The sequence below is a fragment of the Rhinoraja longicauda genome, chromosome 25, assembly GCF_053455715.1.
Source record: "Rhinoraja longicauda isolate Sanriku21f chromosome 25, sRhiLon1.1, whole genome shotgun sequence".
Classification (NCBI taxonomy): Eukaryota; Metazoa; Chordata; class Chondrichthyes; order Rajiformes; family Arhynchobatidae; genus Rhinoraja; species Rhinoraja longicauda.
This window is the reverse complement of record NC_135977.1, coordinates 15,876,426-15,898,667: the sequence shown is the minus strand read 5'-3', so window position 1 is coordinate 15,898,667 and position 22,242 is coordinate 15,876,426. Positions and strand designations below refer to the sequence as shown.

At 40.3% G+C, this 22,242-nt stretch overlaps 1 protein-coding gene across 1 annotated transcript in view; it reads right to left on the bottom strand.

The window, feature by feature from the left end:
* The window catches only part of LOC144606075 (uncharacterized), a 74,783-nt gene that overhangs the window by 31,111 nt on the left and 21,430 nt on the right, over positions 1–22,242 (bottom strand). The window contains exons 7-9 of the mRNA XM_078421877.1: positions 12,108–12,176; positions 6,805–6,885; positions 1,941–2,027 (exon numbers count right to left, since the gene is read on the bottom strand). Coding sequence (XP_078278003.1) covers positions 1,941–2,027; positions 6,805–6,885; positions 12,108–12,176 — 237 coding nt within the window. The remainder of the gene's footprint in view (positions 1–1,940; positions 2,028–6,804; positions 6,886–12,107; positions 12,177–22,242) is intronic.

Sequence of the window (22,242 nt, the reverse complement as noted above, 5' to 3'; positions counted from 1 at the left end):
TTAGCCTGTATTTAATGACGACTCGTAAATCTCAGACAGAGCTCCTGCAATTTTGTCTCTAGCGTGCCAGTGTCCTCGGGCATATCTGACCAGGTCCAGGAGATTTGTCTATCTCAATGGGTGTCATGACCTTCAGCACCTCCTCCACCGTAATACTGACTTCTCCCAAGGCACTTCCAGTAACTGCCCCAAGTTCCTCAGTCCTCCTGTCTTTATCCATGGTAAAAATAGAGGACCTCTATTGTTTGGAACATATGTAAATAATTTGGATGAAAATAGAAGTGGGCTGATTAATAAGTTTGAGACCACATGGGAATTTGGAGAATTATGGATGGTGAAGAGGGTTGTCAAAAGATAAAGCAGTAGATCTGTTGGAAATTTGGGTGAAGAAATGACAGATGCAGTTTAATCTGGTCAAGTGTGAGGTGATGCATTTTGTGAGGACAAATGCAAAAAGTATACAGAAAATGGCTGGGCACTTAGGAGCACTGATGTACAGGCAAGGAAGGCACAGTGCATTCTTGCCTATTTCAGGTGCGATTATGAAACCTGGAAACTTATGTTACAGTGGTATAACATTTAGAGTATTGTGTGGAGTTCTGATTCTCACACAACAGGAAGGATGTAGAGGCATTGGAGCGGGCGTAGAAGCGATTTACCAGGATGTTTAGGAAGGAACTGCAGATTCTGGTTTACACCGAAAATAGTCACAAAATGGTGGAGTAACTCAGCGGGTCCATCAGTCTGAAGAAGGATCTCGACCCGAAACGTCACCCATTTCTTCTCTCCAAAGATGCTGCCTGACCCGCTGAGTTACTTCAACATTTTGTGATACCTTCGGAATAACTCAGCGAGTCAGGCAGCATGTCTGGTGAAAAGCAATAGGCGATGTTTCATGACGGGACCCTTCCTCAGACTGAGGGTCAGGGAAGAGGAAAATTAGAGGTATGAAAAGGTATAGAACAAATCAGAGCTAGCATCGATGACCAAGGGAGGGTGGAGCCCATAATGGTCCATTGTTGGCGGTGAAAGAGGTGAGAATGAAGGAATACGAACAGTGAAGCTTGCAGGGTGACTAGGGTTGGAGAGGGATGGAGGGAGATGGACAGAGAGAGAGGGAATGCAAAGATTACTTGAAATTAGAGAAATCGAAACTCACATCATTTGAGTTTCAGCTGCCCAAGCGAAATGAGGTGCTGTTCCTCCAATTTGCATGTGGCCTCACTCTGACGGTGGAGGAAGCCCAGGCCAGAATGGTCAGTATGGGAAGGGGAACGGAAAGGGAAATGCCAAATATATTAACTCCCCTTCCCATTCTGTCCTGGTTTTACTAAATACCGGTACGCACCGGGTTTGAGGTGCATAAAAAGAGTAGCTAGTCAGATTAGAGGTCCACAGATACCTTCCGCAATATGAGCCACACTACCAATTTTAGTACACATGAATGCTCCTTGTAAAATTTGATCACTGATACTACATAGCCTTGTGCAGCCCCTTAGTAAATAAAATTCCGGTTACCAAAATCTCTTCTGGAAAGTATCTTGTTGAAACACAGTCACTGTTGCACACAAACACATACACAACATAGTATACTTCTACATGAGGAAAATTCAGCAATCTAAGGGAAATTGTGAATTTGAGTTTCCTTGCCATTTCCCACCCCACCATTCTTTGAATTAGGTCAATGACAATGGCTGTGGGCCTACAAACAGACAGGAATTTTCATCCTTGGAAAAACATAAATGGAGGAAAAAAAATTAATTTTGTCTTACACCTGGATAAGACACCATAAGTGAGCTGGGTCATGTAAGGGTTTCAGCTCAAACAGACATAATTCCAGCCGTAATTTCCTGAGTCACATTTTCTTCTATTTCACATATATTGATTGGCACAAAGGGCAACACACAAATATGTCTCCAAAGAAGGAATTAACAGTTAACCTGAATGATCATCAGAAGGTTTTGCTTCCTCTGTTTGTGTACTTGCATCAATCAACCCATGTCCATCTCGCTGAGGTATTTCAGCATCTGGAATAATAAAGTTAATTGTACTTAGTACCGGAATTGCACTAAATAGATTAATTCTCACTGATGATTTTTTTTTCATTTGTTCTAAAATAGAAAAAATCAGGAAAATATTTATTCTTGGACAATATCTCACAATGGCTTTTACAATGTTCTCATCTACATTATTTATTATTCATTGATGATAAGAAATGCAGAAAAGTTCAAGAAAAAGATGAGTAGCTTATAATATGTTTAACCCAAGAGTTTACATACTGGGGAAGCATGATGGTGAAATAGACCAACATAGTGAAGGAAATGTAAAGATGTTAGGAGAGGCAATAGACAGATTTAGAATGTGTTTAGGTTCTAAGGCACAGCGAGCTGATGCTGAAATAAACATTAGGATTGTAAACCAGGCTGAGGGCAATAAAACTGATCAGGAAATTGAGGTGTCCTTTATTGCACTCATTTATCAGACAAATGGGAGAATTATTTTCTAAATAACAAGAAAAATAAGCTTAAAGATAACTCTGAAAAATCAAAGATGAAAGTGTACAGTGACAATGATGAAATATTTCAAATATATAAAATCTGCATGTAAATAATCGTGTCATGAGAATATAAAAATGTGTGGGTGCTGCAAATCATAGAAACACTTTGGATAAGAAAATAACTGCAGATGCTGGTACAAATCGAAGGTATTTATTTCACAAAATGCTGGAGTAACTCAGCAGGTCAGGCAGCATCTAAGGAGAGCAGGAATGGGTGATGTTTTGGGTCGAGACCCTTCTTCAGTCTGAAGAAGGGTCTCGACCTGAAATGTCACCCATTCCTTCTCTCCTGAGATGCTGCCTGGCCTGCTGAGTTACTCCAGCATTTTGTAAAAGAAACACTTTGGGTTCTCTTTGAGGGTTTCCCAGTGCATGCTGTCAAGGACTTGAATAAACTTTTTAGTTTCAGAAACTCACATGTGCTGTACAAGATTTTCTTTGTGTCTGTTCCTACAGTGCCCTCCATAATGTTTGGGACAAAGACCCATCATTTATTTATTTGCCTCTACTACACAATTTGAGATTTGTAATAGAAAAAAAAAAATCACATGTGGCTCAAATGCACATTGTCAGATTTTAATAAAGGCCATTTTTATACATTTTGGTTTCACCATGTGTTTATACATAGTCCCTCCATTTCAGGGCAACATAATGTTTGGGACACATGGCTTCACAGGTGTTTGTAATTGCTTAAGTGCGTTTAAATGCCTTCATAAAACAGGTATAAGAGAACTCTCAGCAACTAATCTTTCCTCCAGTCTTTCCATCACATTTGGAAACTTTTATTGCTGTGTATCAACATGAGGACCAAAGTTGTGCCAATGAACGTCAAAGAAGCCATTATGAGACTGAGAAACAAGAATAAAACTGTTAGAGACATCAACCAAACCTTAGGCTGATCAAAATCAACTGTTTGCAAGATCATTAAGAAGAAAGAGAGCACTGGTCAGCTTACTAACCGCAAAGGGACTGGCAGGCCAAGGAAGACCTTCACAGCTGATGACCGAATTCTTTCCCTAATAAAGAAAAATCCTCAAATACCTGTCCGACAGATTAGAAACACTCTTCAGGAGTCAGATGTAGATTTGTCAATGATCATTGTCCGCAGAAGACTTCATGAACAGAAATACAGAGGCTACACTGCAAGATGCAAACCACTGGTTAGCTGTAAAAATAGGATGGCCAGGTTACAGTTTGCCAAGAAGTATTTAAAAGAACAACCACAGTTCTGGAAAAAAAGGTCTTGTGGACAGATTAGATGATTAACGTCAGACTGATGGGAAGCGCAAAGTATGAAGAGAGAAGGAACTGCCCAAGATCCAAAGCATACCACCTCATCTGAGAAACACGGTGGTGGGGGTGTGATGGCCTGGACATGTATGGTTGCTAAAGGTACGGGCTCACTTATCTTCATTGATGATGCAACTGATGCTGGTAGTAGAAGAATGAATTCTGAAGTGTATAGACACATCCTATCTGCTCAAGTTCAAACAAATGCTTCAAAACTCATTGGCCAGCGGTTCATTCCACAGCAAGACAATGATCCCAAACATACTGCTAAAGCAACAAAGGAGTTTTTTGAAGCTAAAAAATGGTAAATTCTTGAATTCTTGAGTGGCCAAGTCAATCACCCAATCTGAACCCAATTGAGCATGCCTTTTATATGCTGAAGAGAAAACTGAAGGGACTAAAACAAGCATAAGCTAAAGATGGCTGCAATACAGGCCTGGCAGAGCATCACCAGAGAAGACACCCAGCAACTGGTGATGCCCCTGAATCGCAGACCAAGCAGTCATTGCATGCAAAGGATATGCAACAAAATACTAAACATGACAACTTTTATTTACATGACATTGCTGTGTCCCAAACGTTATGGTGCCCTGAAATGGGAGAACTATGTATAAACACTGCTGTAATTTCTACATGGTGAAACCAAAATGTATAAAAATGGCCTTTATTAAAATCTGACAATGTGCACTTTCACCACATGTGATTTTTTCTATTACAAATCTCAAATTGGGGAGTACAGAGGCAAATAAATAGATGATGGTTCTTTGGCCCAAACATTATAGAGGGGACTGTATCTGAGCAGTAATTAAGAGATTAATTGAGACCCATGTGAAAGCTAGATTGAGGTACAGGTTAAACATAAAATTCTCTCCAAGATTCAGTAACCCGTAGAGATTATAATTCCTTGCATAACTAGGAAAACTTCATCAGGTTTTGCAAAAAATATTTAGAATAGTTCCATCACTGGGCAGGAGCCGCCAGGCTGAGGAGAAGGGCATGGAAGCAATTGAATGGAGGGAAATTAATAGTTGACATGTTGGACCATATCTGAACTACAAAAGAGGAGGTACCACTTGACTAAAAGAATATTAAGGTGGATAAATCCCCAAGTGCTGTGCAAGTACATCCTCGGACATTGTGGGAAGCTAAATAAGAAAATGCTGGAAATATATAGACACACAAAGCAGGAGTAACTCAGCGGATCAGGCAGCATCTCTGGAGAAAATAAATAGGTGACATTGAGTCAAGACACTTCATCAGATTCAGAGTCAGGGAAGGGGGCACTTAGTATGCCCCTCCCTGACTCTTGGTCGGATGAAGGGTCTCAACCCGGAATTACACTTATTTCTCCTTTTTTGTGTCTATTTTCAGTATAAACCAGCATCTGCCGTTTCTTCTTACACAAGGAATACAGTAGCTGGGGCTCTGACTTTAGCCATGGTGGATGTACCAGAAGGCTGGTGGGTGGATAATGTGGTGTACTTATTTAAGAAGGGCTGCAAGGACAAGTCAGTGAGCCTTATATCAGTGGTGAGTAAGTTACTGGAGGGGAGTCTGAGGGACATTATCTATCAGCATATGGATAAGGGCTGATGAGAGACTGTCAGCATGGCTTTGATTCAAGTGGTCAAGAGTGTTTAATTGTCACATGTTCTGAAACAGAACAATTAAATTTTACCTGCAACAGCACCACAGGTTTGCAAGCATAGTATTCAATGGATAATGTAATAAACAAAACAAAAAGAACTTCAATAAGTAAAAAGCTCTCACATAGTGCGAAACAAAGCAAAAGCCAAAAGTTCCTAGAACAACAAAAAACAGTTCGTAGTTCGAAGTTCAGTTGGTGGTTGTAGGGTTCAATCGCCTCATGGGTGTTGAAAAGAAACTGTTCTGGAACCTGGAGGTCATGGTTTTCAGATTCCTATACCTTTTGCCTGATGGCATGAATGAAACATGGTGTGGGTTCCTGATGATGCCGGCTGTCTTTTTAAGGCAGCGTCTCTTACAGATTCCTTTGATGATCGGGAGGTTAGTACCCGTGGCGGACTAGGCAGTGAGCACCACTTTTTATAATCGCTTTTGTTCATGGGTGTTCGAGTTGCCGAACCAAGCCATGATGCAATCAGTCAATATACTCTCTATTGTACTCTGTTATGCTCTCTAGGAAGTTAACAGCAGGATAGACAAAGGAGAGTCAGTGGATGTTGCTTTGAACCACTGGAATCCTGATGAAGGTACTTCCTGAATGCTAATGGAGAGAGAGCTACAGGTTTCCACCTCAGTGACAATGAAGGAATGCTGATGTATTTTCAAATCAGTTTTTTTGTGTGCCATGGACCTGAACGTGCACCTAAATCTTTGTCCTTTGTGGTGGTAGAAGTCATGGCTTGGGGATACTATTGGCAATATCTGAGGCAACTGGATTTTGGTGTGTCAGAAAATGAATTATTTTGCTGCAGGATACCCAGTCTCCACTCCTGTACTCTCAGTATTTATGTGGATGGTCTAATGGAATTTCTGGTCCATGATGAGTCTCAGGATATTGATCATTTCTGACCTTATGATGAATGGAAGATTACTAGTGAAGCAGAAGAAGATGGTCTGGTCTTAGATACTGCCATGGGACAGTGATGATTGACCTCTAATAATCACAACCACAAACATTTTCCTTTGTGGGAATTATGAATCAATGATTGTTATGATGCACATAAGTCAATCAATGCTTGGTTCACTGGAAAGATTTATGGAAAGTCTGGATATTAGGTGATCCAGCATGAAGGACTGTATTTCACACATAATATGTACTTAAAGCAAGCATGGGTTTAAAGGCCAAATTGGAATAAGTTATAATTTCCATCAGCACAGACAGTCTACGCCTCACTCACCAATATGATGACTGACCTACTGACATACATTAGCATATTTTTAAAAACAACCATTCAATATGAACTTTTGACCTGAGTCAGCAGATTCCTTTTCAGGTGTTTTCAAAAATCCTTCCATTAATACGACCTCACCTTCCTTAACATCAGGATAACCTGCAATATAATTTCAAAATATTGTTAACTTTATTTTAGTTATTATTAAAATCCTTGGTACCAAAGAACATCGTGGAGATTTGTTATTGTATGTGCTTTGATGTACACTGACAAACTAAATGACACAAAAATTATGTTGTGATCAAAGGTTTCTCAGCTCTCTATATCTTTCCCTTTGTTCTATTGTACTTCGGTCTGACGTGATTGTACTTATGTATAATAATATCTGATCTGATTGGATAGAATGCAAAACAAAGCTTTTCACTGTACCTCAGTACACATGACAATAACAAACCTAAATCTAGGCAGAGGAGACCAGTGGTTTGTGATATTCTTTCCTGCATAATATCATTGTTTACTTAACACAAAAAATAAACAGTATGCCAACAATTCTTCTGTCTACTGAAAAGTTATAATCCACATAGTTTCAAATGTTCACGTTAAAAATGTGCAATGTTCATTTTGGCCAATTGGTAAAGTTATTTCCTATTGCCAAATGTATTTACTATTACCTTCAGCTTGCACTTCCTCTAGAAGTCTGAAGTGCCACAGCATCAGGTTCAGGAATAGCTACTTTCCTAGAGCTATCACATTCTTGAACTGACCATCATAATCCTAATCCTACTTTAGCAAAGAAACATTACGGGCCACCTCTTGCACCTCCAAGGAATTGTTTTCTAATTGTGCACTTTTGCATAGTCTTTTCCTTTCTACTGCCTTGTAGAATTTGAGTGTACAATTTTTGAATAATTGGTTTGTCTGATTCTATGTGCCTATGATGCTCCTGCAAGCAAGATTTTCATTGTACCTTTACCTCACTGTACTTATACAGATGACAATAAACTTGACTTGAGTTGAGGCGTTTCTCAAACTTTTGGCTTTATTAAAATTAGTGCCTATTAGTTCCTATTTTATATATATTTTTTAAAATCTGAAAACAGACTCAGTTGAGACTGGACATGCTTTCGACAATTCAGCTTCTAGATGATAGATAGGCAACCTTTGAATAAGATAAGTTCAAATCCTTCAGCCAGTGACCCTGAAAAATTAAAGCAACTTTGTGAATAAAAACACACTTAATACTGTTTATTTTAAGTGGGTTTGGTTTCATCAGCACACTAAGAGTTATTAATATAGTTAATTTGCAGAATGCAGAGAAGCAGAATTATCCTGGAGGCTGAAAGGGATAGAGAAAATTACAGAAAGAAAACTGGAACTGGAACATGAACTTTACAGGTTTCTGGATGGAATCAGATAGGGCCTTTGAGGAATATTAAAAAAGGAAAGAAATCAAGCGGGCAAAAAGAAGGGCCAAAAAGGCACCACAACATGGCATTGGTGAGTTAAATTAAAGAAAATCTCAAACCTTTTTATATCTACATTGAAAGCAACAGGGTAACCAGGGAGAAGGTAGGACTGCTCAAGGATCAAGATGGGAATTTGTGCTTAGAGTTTGAGGATGTAGGAGAGGTACTAGATGAGTACTTTGCATTTGATTTCACCAAAGAGAAGAAAATGGAGAGCAGAGAGATTAGTGTGGAGGACACAAATATGCAAGGGCAGTTTGAAATTAAGGTGGAGGAGCTGTTGGGGGTCTTGAAGATGATGAACGTGGATAATTCCCTAGGACCTGATGGGATTGATCCTTGGTTATTGAGAAAGAGGCAAGAAAGGAGATTGTGGGTGCCTTGAAAATATATTTGTGTCTTTCTTAGCCACAGACGAGATCCCGGAGGACTGGAGGGTAGCGAATGTTCTTCCTTTATTTAAGGAAGGGAGAGAATTATAGGCCGGTGAGCCTCACGTCACTTCCTTGATTGATTCTTTTTGGTGAGGTGACAAAGGTGATTGATGCGGGTCGGGGGTGGATATTGTCTGCATAAATTTTAGTAACATATTTGATAAAGTCCCTCATGGTAGGCTGATCCAGAAGATTAAGATGTACGAGACTTAGTTGTATGAACTCAGAACTGACTTACTCGGAGAAGATTGTGGTGAAGGTAGAGGGATACAGATCAGCTATAAAAGTGGTGGAGAAATGGGAGATCCAAGCAAGTGCGAGGTATTGCACTTTGTGAGGTCAAATGAAAGGACATAAAATACAATTAATGGCATGGCCCTCAATAGCATTCATGTACAGAGGGATCTTGGGGTCCAAGTCCATAGTTCACTGAAAGTGGCGACTCAAGTAAATAGAGTGGTAGAAAAGGCATATGGCATGCTTGCCTTCATAGGTCGGGGCATTGAGTATAAGAGTAAATATGTCATGAGCGGCTTTATAGGACTTTGGTTTGGCCACATTTGAAATATTGCCTGCAGATCTGGTCATCCCATTACTGGTTGTGGAGGTTTTGGAATGGGTTCAGAGGTTTATCAGATTGTTACCTGGATTAGGGGGTATTCGCTACAAAGAGAAATGGGACAGGTTTTAATTGTTTTCCCTGGAACGCTGGATTTGCGGGATACCTGAGAGAAGAACACACAATTATGAGAGGCATAGATATGGTGGACAGTCAGAACTTTTGACGGAGGACACTGTGCTCTTTGGGACCTGCAATACTGCAGAAATGGTTTTATACCCTTCCCCAGATCCGTATCTCGACACAATCCTGTCGCGGAGGTCTACAGACAATTCCTTCGTCTTCATGGCTTGGTTTTTGCTCTGACATGCACTGTCAACTGTGGGACCTTATATAGACAGGTGTGTGCCTTTCCAAATCATGTTCAATCAATTTAATTTACCACTTTGCAAACATTTCTAAACACCTTTCGCTTTTTCATTATGGGGTATTGTGTGTAGATTGATGATATAAAAAAAAGAATTTAAACCATTTTAATAGAAGGCTGTAACATACCAAAATGTGGAAAAAGTGAAGGGGTCTGAATACCTTATGCACTGTATATATGGACGTAAACAAAGCCTTTGATAAGGTTCCGCATGGTAAGCTGCTTTTGAAGGTTAGATCACGTAGGATCAGGAAGAGCTAGCAACTGTCATTGGATACAGAATTAGCTTAATAGTAGGAAATAGGATGTTGTTTTTTTGGACTGGAAGTGTGTAACTAGTGGTGTACCTCAGGGATCAATGTTGGACCCATTGCTGTTGTCATCTTTATGAACGATTTGCATGAGAATGTACAAGACATGATTAGTAAATTTGCAGATGACACAAAAATGGGTGGTATCATAAACAATGAAGACGGTTAGCAAGAATTACAACAGCTGGGCAAGAGGGCTATGGAATAGCTAATGGAGTTTCATTCAGATAAATGTCAGATATTGCATTTTGAGAAGTTAAACCAGGGCAGGACCTCACACTGAATGATAGGACCCTAGGGAGTGTTGTTGAGCAGAGGGATCGATGAGCACAGGTACATAGTTCCCTGAAAGTGGTGTCACAGGTAGATAGAGTAGAAACAAAGGAATTTTGGCCAGCTGGCCTTAGATGTTGGTACATTATTTTATTGGTGTACAAGACGTTGGTGAGGCTGCATTTGAAGTTTGTGTTCAGTTTTGGTCACCCAGTCTTAGGAAAGATGTTATTAAGCTGGAAAGTGTGTTGAAACGATTTACCAGAATGTTACTAAGATTTGAAGATCTGAGATATAGGAAGAGATTGGGTTGGCTAGGAGGCTGAGGGGTGAAGTTATAAAGGTGTATAAAATCATGAAGGGAATAGATAGGTTGAATGCACCAAGTATTTTTCAAGAATTAAGGGGCACAAGTTTAAGGCAAGAGGTGGAAGATTTAATAGGAACCCGAGGGGCAACTTTTTCACAGAGCGGGTACTAGGTATCTGGAATGAGCTGCTAGAAGTAGTTGAGGCAAGTGCAATAACAACATTTAAAAAGACATTTGGAATGGTACATGGATAGGAAATGTTTACAGCGTTATGAGCTAGACCTCTGATAGAGAATTATTAACCATGGGTAAGATACCAGTCCCAGCAATCTCCTGCTTTGTTTCCCTTTGTACCTTTAGATAAATCCTGTCAAGCCTGGGGATTTATCCACCCCAATATTTATCCACATCCTCTATCATGATATCTACCTTCTCCAGAATATGAGCCTATCCCTCCTTTATTTCCACTGCCTGCACATCCTTCTCCCTAGTTAATACCAAAGAGAATTATCCAGTTAGCACCATGCTCATATTCCTTGGCTCCATACATAGATTTCCCTGTTGGTCCCTGCGGGGACCTCTTTTTAACTATTGCTTCCAATATACATGAAAGGTTTTATGATTCTCCTTAAACCTACTTGCAAAGGCCATTTCTTGGTCCTCTTTTGCCCTCCTAATATCTTTCTTGAGTTCTCTCCTATATCCTCTGTACCAGTGAATCTTCGACATCTTCATTTTCAGCACAGCACATGGCACAGATGTTTCAATGTTAACACAATGTTTAAATCCTGTTCCAGAGACCTGAGCATATATTTTAGGTTTTCATTTCAGCACTAACATATAACATCAGAAATCTTTTGCCTGTTCAGACAAAACAAAATATTCCTTTGCATAGTTTGAAAAAGACCCCTACACTTCCCCTTGTTTCAGCCTATATTTACTATACAATTTAAACTACTGAATTTGATTGACGTCAATCTTTTTGATGTTTACAGGAGTGTGGATGAATTGGTTAATCTGTTTAACTACATATAGTTACACTTTAAAAAACACATTAGTTTTGAAGTGCTTTGGCATTTTCTTAGGATGTAAAAGATGTTCCATAAATACAGGTTTTCATATATTAAATTTCCCACATTTCCTTATCATACAGATTTACTTTTGACATTAAGGCTCTGAAAACATGTCCACCAGTCCTATTTCACTGTGTATCTCTCTGTAACATATTTTTTCCTATATGTCCATCAATTCCATCCCGTCTCCTGTCGTCCTCCTACATTATGGAGAATTTACAGTTGCTAATTAACCTAACCAATGCCTCTATCATGTGGAAGAATATCAGGGCACCCAGAGGAAACACATGTGGCCACAGCGAACACTTGTAAACTCTACGCAGACAACTCGCAAGGTGCGTATAGATCCCATGAGCTGTGCAACAACTGGACTACCGGGTGTGTCACTGTGTTCTCCTTTAACTGTACAATACATATAATTGTCTAATAATTAAATATAACCATTTTTAACACCTGCTGTAATTGCTGAATACGCAATCACTGAAATACCAAAAGCAGGACAATTCTCCTAAATCAATTATTTTTTACCTGAAGTAGAGGTGTAAATTATTGCTAAGTCAGGGTCTGTTGAAGCTTCTTTGCCTTGTGATATCTCTTCTGAAATGCAAATAAATTAATTGTTATTGAAATATATCAAGAAAATTCAGTGCTGAAAAACAGATGAGGAAAAAGAACAGAGTTAAATGACATTTCATGAAAAGAGCCTCCTGTGTTGATGTCTTCTTTGGAATAAGAAATGGAAAATGTTTCCCTGGCAAACAAAATCTTGTGATCTACCTGGTTCAGCAGTAAATTGACATCACACTAAAGTTACATATGTACGTAATTGGTTATGAATTATGATTGTAAAAGGTTTAATTCCATAATTACAAACACCAAAAGAGTTGATCTTGTAAAATTTTCATAGCTGATTAAGTTCGACCACATGCTGTAATTCTCTCAACTCCTTTGTGAAGGTGAGGTGGTGAAGTTATGGCACCACAGTATTGAACCACAACTTTGAAGTACTTTCCCAACTATTCTCAATTTTCTTTCAACTACCTTTTTCATTCTCCATTATCTTTTTTAATTCTCAGCTTTTTCTTTCTTTAAGACCTTCTTTACAGCATTTACATAGACTAACGTCAGTAGATCCTGCAGGGGGGTGAACCATCGGAAAGCAGCTGCACCTGATGTTATGTCTGATCATGCTCTTAAAACCTGCGCAGACCAACTGGCTAGAGTTTTTGCAGACAACTTCAACCTCTCATAACTGAGTTCTGAGGTTCCCACCTGCTTTAAGAGCACATCAATAATACTGGTGCCCAAGAATAGTTAGGTGACATGCCTCAATGATGATCAACTGGTGGCATTAATGTCCATAGTGATGAAGTGCTTTGGCACTTGGTTCGTTATGGCGCATATCAACTCCTACCTCAGCAAGAACCTCTATCCAATTTGCCTACCACCACAACTGGTCAATAGAGGATGTGATCTCATTGGCTCTCCATTCTGCAATGGATCATTTGGACAATAAGAAAACACATATAATGCTATTTTTTATAGACTAGAGCTTGGCGATCAATACTATCAACAACTCCAAATTGGTTATCAAGCTCATGGAACTTGATCTCTGCGCATCCCTCTGCAACTGGATCTTTGATGTCCTCATCACCAGACCACAAGTCTGTACGAAATGGCAGCAACACTTCTCCCTTGATATAGGGGAGCACGTCAAGGCTGCGCACTCAGTGCCCTGCTCTACTCATTCTATACTTACGAATGTGTAACTGGACATATGCAAACTCCATCTTCAAGTTCTTCGACGACACCACTGTTGTGGTACGAATTATAGATGATGATGAGTCGGGGTGTAGAAGAAAGATCAATCAATTGATCAAATGGTGCCAGCACAACAACCTTGCTCTCAATGTCAGTAAGACCATGGAGCTGATTGTGGACTTTGGAAGAGGAAGGTTGAAAACCCACAAACCTGTCTATATCAATCGGATGATGGTGGAGAGAGTCAAAAGCTTCAAATTCATGGGCGTGCAAATCTCTGAAGATCTTTCCTGGACCCAGCACACTGATGCAATTATAACGAAAGCCAATCACCGCATCTACTTCCTGAGAAGGTTGTGGTGATTTGGAATGTCAGAGAGTGCTCTCTTGAACTTCGACAGATGTACAGTAGAGAGCATGGTTTGGTAATTTGAATGCCCAGGAGCTAAGAAGACTGCAAAAAGTGATGAACACTTCCCAGTCCATCACGGGTACTGACCTCCCCATCATCAAAGGGATTTACAGGAGTCGCTGCCTCAAAAAGGCAGCCAGCATCATCAGAGACCGACACCACCCTGGCCACCCACTAATTTCACTCCTGCTAGAGGGAAGAAGATACATGAACCTGAAAACTGTCACAGAAAGTGAAAACAGAAACCAATGGTACAGAAACCTAGTGGTCATGAAGTGAATTTGTCGAATATGATCTAACCAGGTCAACACTAAAAAAAATTGCATTAATTAGAGAACACATATTCACAAATTTGTGTATCTTGTCATACTCGGAGGCAAATTCCCATGACAGGATACCTATAGGATTTCTATTTTTTCATGTTATTCTCAAAACTTTTTTCAAGGAGTGTCAAATTCGAATAAACAATTTCCCAATCTGCTGTATTAAAATTCTACAAAGTTCTCAGACTGGAGAGGAGGACAGCCTTGAGGTAATTAGCATTAATTAACTGAGCATATGTGAACTAGGTACATATAATAAACTAACAGGACTCATTTAAAGTATCACTGAAAAACCGTGAATGCTGTTTTCTGCCACCTGAGTCATCAGGAACCCCATCTGATCATGAGGGCTCATGCATCAATGCAACAATATCAGTCATGACATAGTCGCAGCACTCACACCACTTTATTCTTACTTACTTGTTATGGCACAGGTGGCTCATCAAATCCATGCTGGCTCACCGCAGAGTAATCCCATTAGTCAGTCACTTATTTCTTATATCCCCACCTTATTTCTTTGCAGCCCTTCAATTTTATTCTCTCTTGCACAATCGTTTTGCCAGTTACCTACACACAGATTCTGATAACCAATTAATATACCAGCACATCTTTGCCCGACTGAATGAACGTGCGGGGTGACGAGAGCCCTGCTGCTGCTCCTCCTCCTCCTCCCCCGCCCGCACGCCCGCTCGACGTTCGATTCCTCCGCCTCCAACAGGAGCACCCCACTACACTCACAGTCATAGAGAGAAGATACAAAGCCCACACAGAATGCACCCAAGGTCAGGGTCAAACTAATACCCCTCAAGCTGTGGGGCAGCAGCACCAATTGTCATGCCATCATGCCATTGCTAACAGTGAAAATCTAATACTTATAGGTTCAAGAACATCCTCAAAAACAACAACCCAAAGAAATTTGCCACTATTTTCTGTTTACTTCATGATGATGTGCAAGCCATGATCCCAACCAATGGGATGTCAATAGAGCCAATCTCAGCCCCAATCTCCTCGTCAACCAAGGCTGTGTTATTGCCTTAGCGACATATCAACCAAGGTGACCTCGATACCTAACACTTTTTTCTCAATTTGTTTTACAGCGGAGATGTATTTCACTTCAACAAGTTTCCTGCTGCAATAATACTAAACTGCAGAACTAATAGGAAATTGTTTAATTTACACTGCAGCATTGTCAAACCATGGTCATCCTAATTACATTTAGTTGGCTCTATTGACCAGGCATATTGTTTGTATACCTAAAACAGCCATTCTATTTGAAGTTCTGCTTCGGAAACAGATTATGAGGCAGCAGAGGAAAAATGTCAGATCTCCTTAAAAAAAGGCAATGTCGCCACTGACATGGAAAATTAGAGTGCATGTTAATGGGGGCTATTCACAGTCGTGGATAGACTGTTTGTAAATAGATAGCAAATAGAGGATATGAATGAATGCAAGGTGATGGAGTTAGTTATTGACTTCAGGAAGCGAGATGGAGAACAAGCCCAAAATTGCATCAGTGGCTGGAGAAGATTTAGAGTTTCAAATCTCCCGATGTAAATATCGTCAACAACTTGCCCTGCACCAATCTTTTTGAAGCTGTCAAGAAAGTACGCTAATGCCTCAGTCTTCTCAGAGACTAAGGTAAGAACATCCAGCATGTCTCCAGTGTCTCTTACCAACTTCTGCAAATGCACCATAGAAAGCATACTATTGGGATGAATCACAGCTTGGTTTGGCAACAGCTCTCTGCCAAAACCACAAGAAATTACTGAGAATTGGGGATGTAACTCAGTCCATCACACAGGCCAGGCTCACCACCATCGACTCTACTTACACTTGAGGCTGTCTTGGGAAAGTAGCCAATATAATCAAGGACAGCTCACACCTAGGTCATTCCCTCTTCTCTACTCTCCAGTTGGGCAGAAGATAGAAAAGCTTGAAAGCTCATACCACAAGATGCAGGAATAGCTTCTTCCTCATTGTTATCAGACGATCAAACAGCCTTCCCATAAGCTAGGGTGGTCTGGACCTTCCAACCTACCTTATTGAGGACCTTGGACATTTTCAGTAATTGTTACACTATAGTGCTGTATTCACTAATAACACTCTTTTCTGGATTCTGATATTTCTGGTATTTTTCTCTTTACACTACTTGTACTTGTGAATGACTTGATTGTACTCGTACATAGTATTTGATTTGCCAAAAACAGCTTTTATCGTATCTTGGTACATCTGACATTAATAACCCAATACAAATACCAAATAGATCATTTTATAGAGTCATAGAGTAATGCAACATTGAAACAGGTCCTTCAGCCCAACTCATGCCGACTATGTTGCCCCATCTACTCTAATCACACCTGCCCAATTTGGCCCATATCCCTCTAAACATTTCCTATCCATGTACCTATCCAAATGTCTTTTAAATGTTGTTACAGTATCTGCCTCAACTACCTCCTCTGCCAGCTCGGTCCATATACCTATCTTCTGCTGTGCTTAACGTTGCCGCTCAGGTTCCTATCAAATCATTCCCGTTTTACCTTCAGCCTATGTCCTCTGGTTCTCGAATCCCCTGGTACGATACAATACGATAATACTTTATTGTCTGATCAAGTCTAAAATTTTTCTTGCTTCTCAGCAGCTCCACTTGCAACATCAACAAAGACAAAGAATGTAAGACAAGAAACGAGGATACATATATTTACCATAACATTATAATCACAAATGACGACACATTCAAGACCCTTCAAAGTACATTTGATCTGGGATTAAGTTCTATGTTTAGTTTCAGGATTGACTGATGCACAAAAGAGTGCTTCAGTCTAACCTTATTAAATCTCGGTACCCTGTACCTCCGATTTGATGGTAACAATTCGTATTCACTGTTCAGGGCAGGTCAGAGACAATGTTCTTGGCCAACCTTATATTATTGAACTGCACTTAGAAAAAGGATTGAAAGTATCCTCGAATACACTCTGGGTGGGGATTTCTATGTCATCATTTATCGAGTTACCTGAAATCTGAAAGACATAGCTACAAGACTGGGTCTGCAGAATATGCAGTAACCTTTACACCTATGCGGTAGAGAGCATACTAACTGGTTGCATCACAGCCTGGTTTGATAACTGGAATGACCAGGAACAAAGAAAGCTGCAGAAAGTAATAGACATTGTCCAGTCCATCATAGATATTGACTTCCCTATCGTCAAAGGGATATACAAGAAACACTGCTTCAAAAAGGGGGCCAAAATCATCAAAGACACCAGATTTGTGGCATATCTGGTAAAACTGCTACCTCACAGTGTCAGAGGTCCAGGTTAGGTTCTGACCTCAGGTGCTTTCTGTGTGTTGTTTGCACTTTCTCTCTGTAACCGCGTGGGTTTCCTCCAATTGGAGGCGTGGGTTCACATCGCACTTCTGACACCATGTTTTGTAATCAATCCATTACGAAGTATTCGGTGAACCATAAAGCATTTATTAAACCCATGCCAAAGTGAGCAGCACACCTGTGCGTTTCTCCCTTCAGCTAACAGACTAATAACTAACTGAATAAGCAACAAGCTAACTATATCAGTGACTCCAGTCCTACCTAAATCCTGGACTAGCTTACATAGTGGAATGTGTACCATGCATAGGATATGTGGTGAAAGTTATATAGATGGAGATAAATATGGTTGATCTACAGTTTCCTCCGGATTTCTTCCCACATCCCAGAGTGTAGGTTTGAAGGTTAATCCCCCTCTGTAAAATTGCTCCTACCGGATGCAGAAGTGGGATAAAATAGAACTTGTATGAATGGATGATCAGTCGGCTGAAGGACCTGTTTCCACACTGTATCTTTCAATTCAATCAAGATTAAATACAAATATTTCCCTTTATCCTAAAGCACAGATACAAATAAAATACATTCATAAGAATGAAAAATCAAGACACTTCAAGTGTTTGGTTACTGCAAATATGAAAATAAAATATCTGAAGATACTGACAATCTGGAAAAAATAGAGAATAAATAGAGAAATTGCAAGAAACACCGCAGAGGCTAAAGAAAGCAAAAATCTGTTTCTCTTTCCACAGAAGTGCCTGATCACTAAAAATGCTTGCTGCATGTTTCTCTTAGTGGAGAATCTTAGAAAGCAAATGGCATGTTTGCCTTTCTAGCAAGAGGATTTGAGTATAGGAGCAAGGAGGTCCTACTGCAGTTGTACAGGGCCCTGGTGAGACCACACCTGGAGTATTGTGTGCAGTTTTGGTCTCCTAATTTGAGGAAGGACATTCTTGCTATTGAGTGAGTGCAGCTGGTTCACCAGGTTAATTCCAGGGATGGCGGGACTGACATACGATGAAAGAATGGATCGATGGGGCTTATATTCACCGGAATTTAGAAGGATGAGAGGGGATCTGAAACAACTTATAGAAGCATATAAAATTCTTAGGGGATCAGACAGGCTAGATACAGGAAACATGTTCCCGATGTTGGGGGAGTCCAGAACCAGGGGTTACAGTGTAAGAATAAGGGGTAGGGCATTTAGGACCAAGATGAGGAAATACTCTTCACCCAGAGAGTTGTGAATCTGTGGAATTCTCTGCCACAGAAGGCAGTGGAGGCCAATTCACTGCATGTTTTCAAGAGAGACATAACTCTTAGGGCTAACGGAATCAAGGGATATGGGGAGAAAGCAGGAATGATTTTGGATGATCAGACACGATCATGTTGAATGGCGGTGCTGGCTCGAAGACTGAATGGCCTACTCCTTCACCTATTTTCTATGTTTCGATGTTTATCATGCAATCAGTTGTATAGATCTATCTATATCAATAAACCTACCTTCATTATTTTGCTCCCTATCTAAATGTGGTTCTTTCGTATCAGTGGATCCTCTGCTGAAACTTTGCTCATCTAAAAATTAAAAGCAATGCAATTAATATAAGGCATCAAGAATAGATGATATATTGGACGTCCATTATAATGTCCTGATATGCAAGGGACTATCTTCCTTGGCATTATAAATTGCACCATCCTCAATTTCTTTTCAGTATTGTACTTTCAATAATGGGATGTATGTGAATTCTAAGCCATATAGGGATGCTTTCTATGTAGCAGGTTATAGACTGCTAATTACATTAAAGGCACGCATACAAGCCAACAAATATTTTAAGTGAAAATGATCATTGAGACAGGAGTTGATTTGTGCCACCACCAATCTCTCAAAGCACTTCACTAAGGTGAATGTAAGTGCTACCAGATGGTAGTCATTGAGGTAGGTCACCCGGAATGGCGGGACTGTCGTATGTTGAAAGGCTGGAGCAATTAGGCTTGTATACACTGGAATTTAGAAGGATGAGGGGGGATCTTATTGAAACATATAAGATAATTAGGGGATTGGACACATTAGAGGCAGGAAACATGTTCCCAATGTTGGGGGAGTCCAGAACAAGGGGCCACAGTTTAAGAATAAGGGGTAGGCCATTTAGAACGGAGATGAGGAAGAACTTTTTCAGTCAGAGAGTGGTGAAGGTGTGGAATTCTCTGCCTCAGAAGGCATTGGAGGCCAGTTCGTTGGATGCTTTCAAGAGAGCTGGATAGAGCTCTTAAGGATAGCGGAGTGAGGGGGTATGGGGAGAAGGCAGGAACGGGGTACTGATTGAGAGTGATCAGCCATGATCGCATTGAATGGCGGTGCTGGCTCGAAGGGCTGAATGGCCTACTCCTGCACCAATTGTCTATTGTCTATTGTCTACCATGCTCTTCTTGGCAATTTACATTTTTGTTTAAATCATTTATATATATATATATATATATAAATATATATATTTCAAACAACAGAGATCCTAGCACTGATCCCTGCAGAACACCACTTGTCACAGACCTCCAGTCAGAACAGCAACCTTCCATCACTACCTTCTTGTACAGCCAAGCCAATTTTCAATTCAGTCCATCATGTCGCCATGGATCCCATGTGCCTTAATCTTCTGGATCTGCTGACACAACGGACCTTGTGGCATGCTTTCTAAATGCTCTACAAAATGATTTAATTATCAATATTTGCTTCAACAGAGGAACAGACATGGGGACCTGCCAGCATTCTAGGCTTTACATAAACACAAAAAAAGATGCAAGGCGCTGGAGTAACTCATCAGTTCAGACAGGATCTCAGGAGAACATGGTAGGAGACATTTCAGGTATGGACCCTTCTTCATACTGATTGTGGTGGTGGGGGGCGGTGGAGGGGGGATAAAGCTGGAGGAGTGATGGGAACAGGCCAAAGCCTGGCAAGTCATAGGTCTATACAGATGAGGAGGATTTTTGATAGTCATATGGCTGGACAAAGACCAAATTTAAAAGACAAAGTGAGATATAAGGATAGAGGAGGTACGAATAATAAATTCAGAGGAAGGAGTATAGGTGGAAGGGGAAGGGGAGAAAAGGATGTGAATCCAGGTCAGCCACAGGAAAGGCAGAGGGAAAGGGGGGGGGGGGGGGGATTGTTTAAAGTTAGTTACCTGAAATTGGAGAACTCAATGTTCATTTGTTAGGTTGTAAGCTACCCAAGCGCAATATAAGGTGCTGTTCCTCCAGTTTCTGGCAATAGAGTAGGCCACCCATTTCTCCCCTTCCCGCTCCCCATATCCCCATCCACCTATATATTTTTTCCTCTAGCTTCATTATTCTCAAATCTTCTATCCTTATTTCACACTTTTTGTTTTTTCACCTCTGGCCTTCATTCAGCCATCTTCCTATCAAGAAAACCCTTCAATCGTACCCACCCATCATTCGCCAGGTTTTGTCCTGCCCCGCCTATCCTCCTGCGTTCTTCCCATGACAAATCAGTCTGAAAAATAGTCCCAACCCAAAACATCACCTATTCATGTTCTCTGGAGGTGCTGTCGAACCCGTTGAGTTACTCCAGCACTTTGTGCCTTTTTTTGTTAACCAGCATTTGCTGTTGCTTGTGTCTCTGTTCTCATAAACAGTCAATAACAAACCATATTAAACCCTTGGGGGGTGCTTTGTCTTCCCATATCCCATTATCAATTTCCATTCAAGAAGCAGCACAATTTTCAGTAGCTGGAATAATGCTGCTTATATAGTGTATACTTCTCGTAAAGCTGACTACTGGCAACTGAGAGATCTTGTAATGGAAAAATGTAGAGTTACACAGGGAAACCTGATAATTCACAACTGAATATGACAATCTTTAAAGGGCTAATGGTGTCACTGAAAGAGTAAAAATGAAATAAATTAGTATCTTAAAACTAGATCACCACTAAATAATATCTATTAAAAGAAATGGAAAATCTTTCAGTATGCTTCTTATATGTGGTGACCAATTGTATAATTGGATATATCAACATATATCTCAACATACAGGGCAGAACCTTCACAGTGAATGGCAGGTCACCGGGGAGTGTTGCAGAGCAGAGGGACGAAAGAGTGCATGTACATAGATCCCTGAAAATAGCATTATTGGTAGATAGGCTGGTCAATAAGGCTTTTGCTACATGATCTTCATCACCAGGGGATTGAGTATAAAAGTTGGGATGTTATGTTATTGTTGTACAAGACATTGGTGTGGCCGCACTTAGAGTATAATGTTCCGTTTTAGTCACCCGGCTGTAGGATGTCGTTAAGCAGGAAATAATACAGAGATGGTTTACGAGGATGTTGCCAGGACTTGAAGGCCTGAGCTAATAGGAAAAGTTGGGCAGGCCAGTATTTTATTAATTGGAGCACAGGAAGCTGAATAATGATCTTACCAAGGTGTAAAAGGTCATGAGGGGAATAGGTAAGTCAAAGTCAAAGTCAAAGTCAACTTTATTGTCAATTTTCAGTTAGTTTACACAGACAGAAAATCGAAATACCGTTTCCCACAATCCCGAGGAATAAAGTGCATTAAATTAAGTTAAAATTAAAAAGGCACAGCAAACAACAATCAATATAAAATATAGTCACTTCAATGAAAAAAAGATGAAGATGAATATATTACAATAAAAAAATAATGAACAGTAGTGCAAAGCCTGTCCATTGCAGCGTTAAAAAAAGTGTCTGGTGCTGGATGTGCGTGTGTGTGGGGTGTTAAAGTCCAGGTCCAATGGGGGCAGGGGAGAGAGGAGGAAGGGAGGGGAGAGAGTTCAGCATTCTGACAGCCTGGTGGAAAAAACTGTTCTTTAG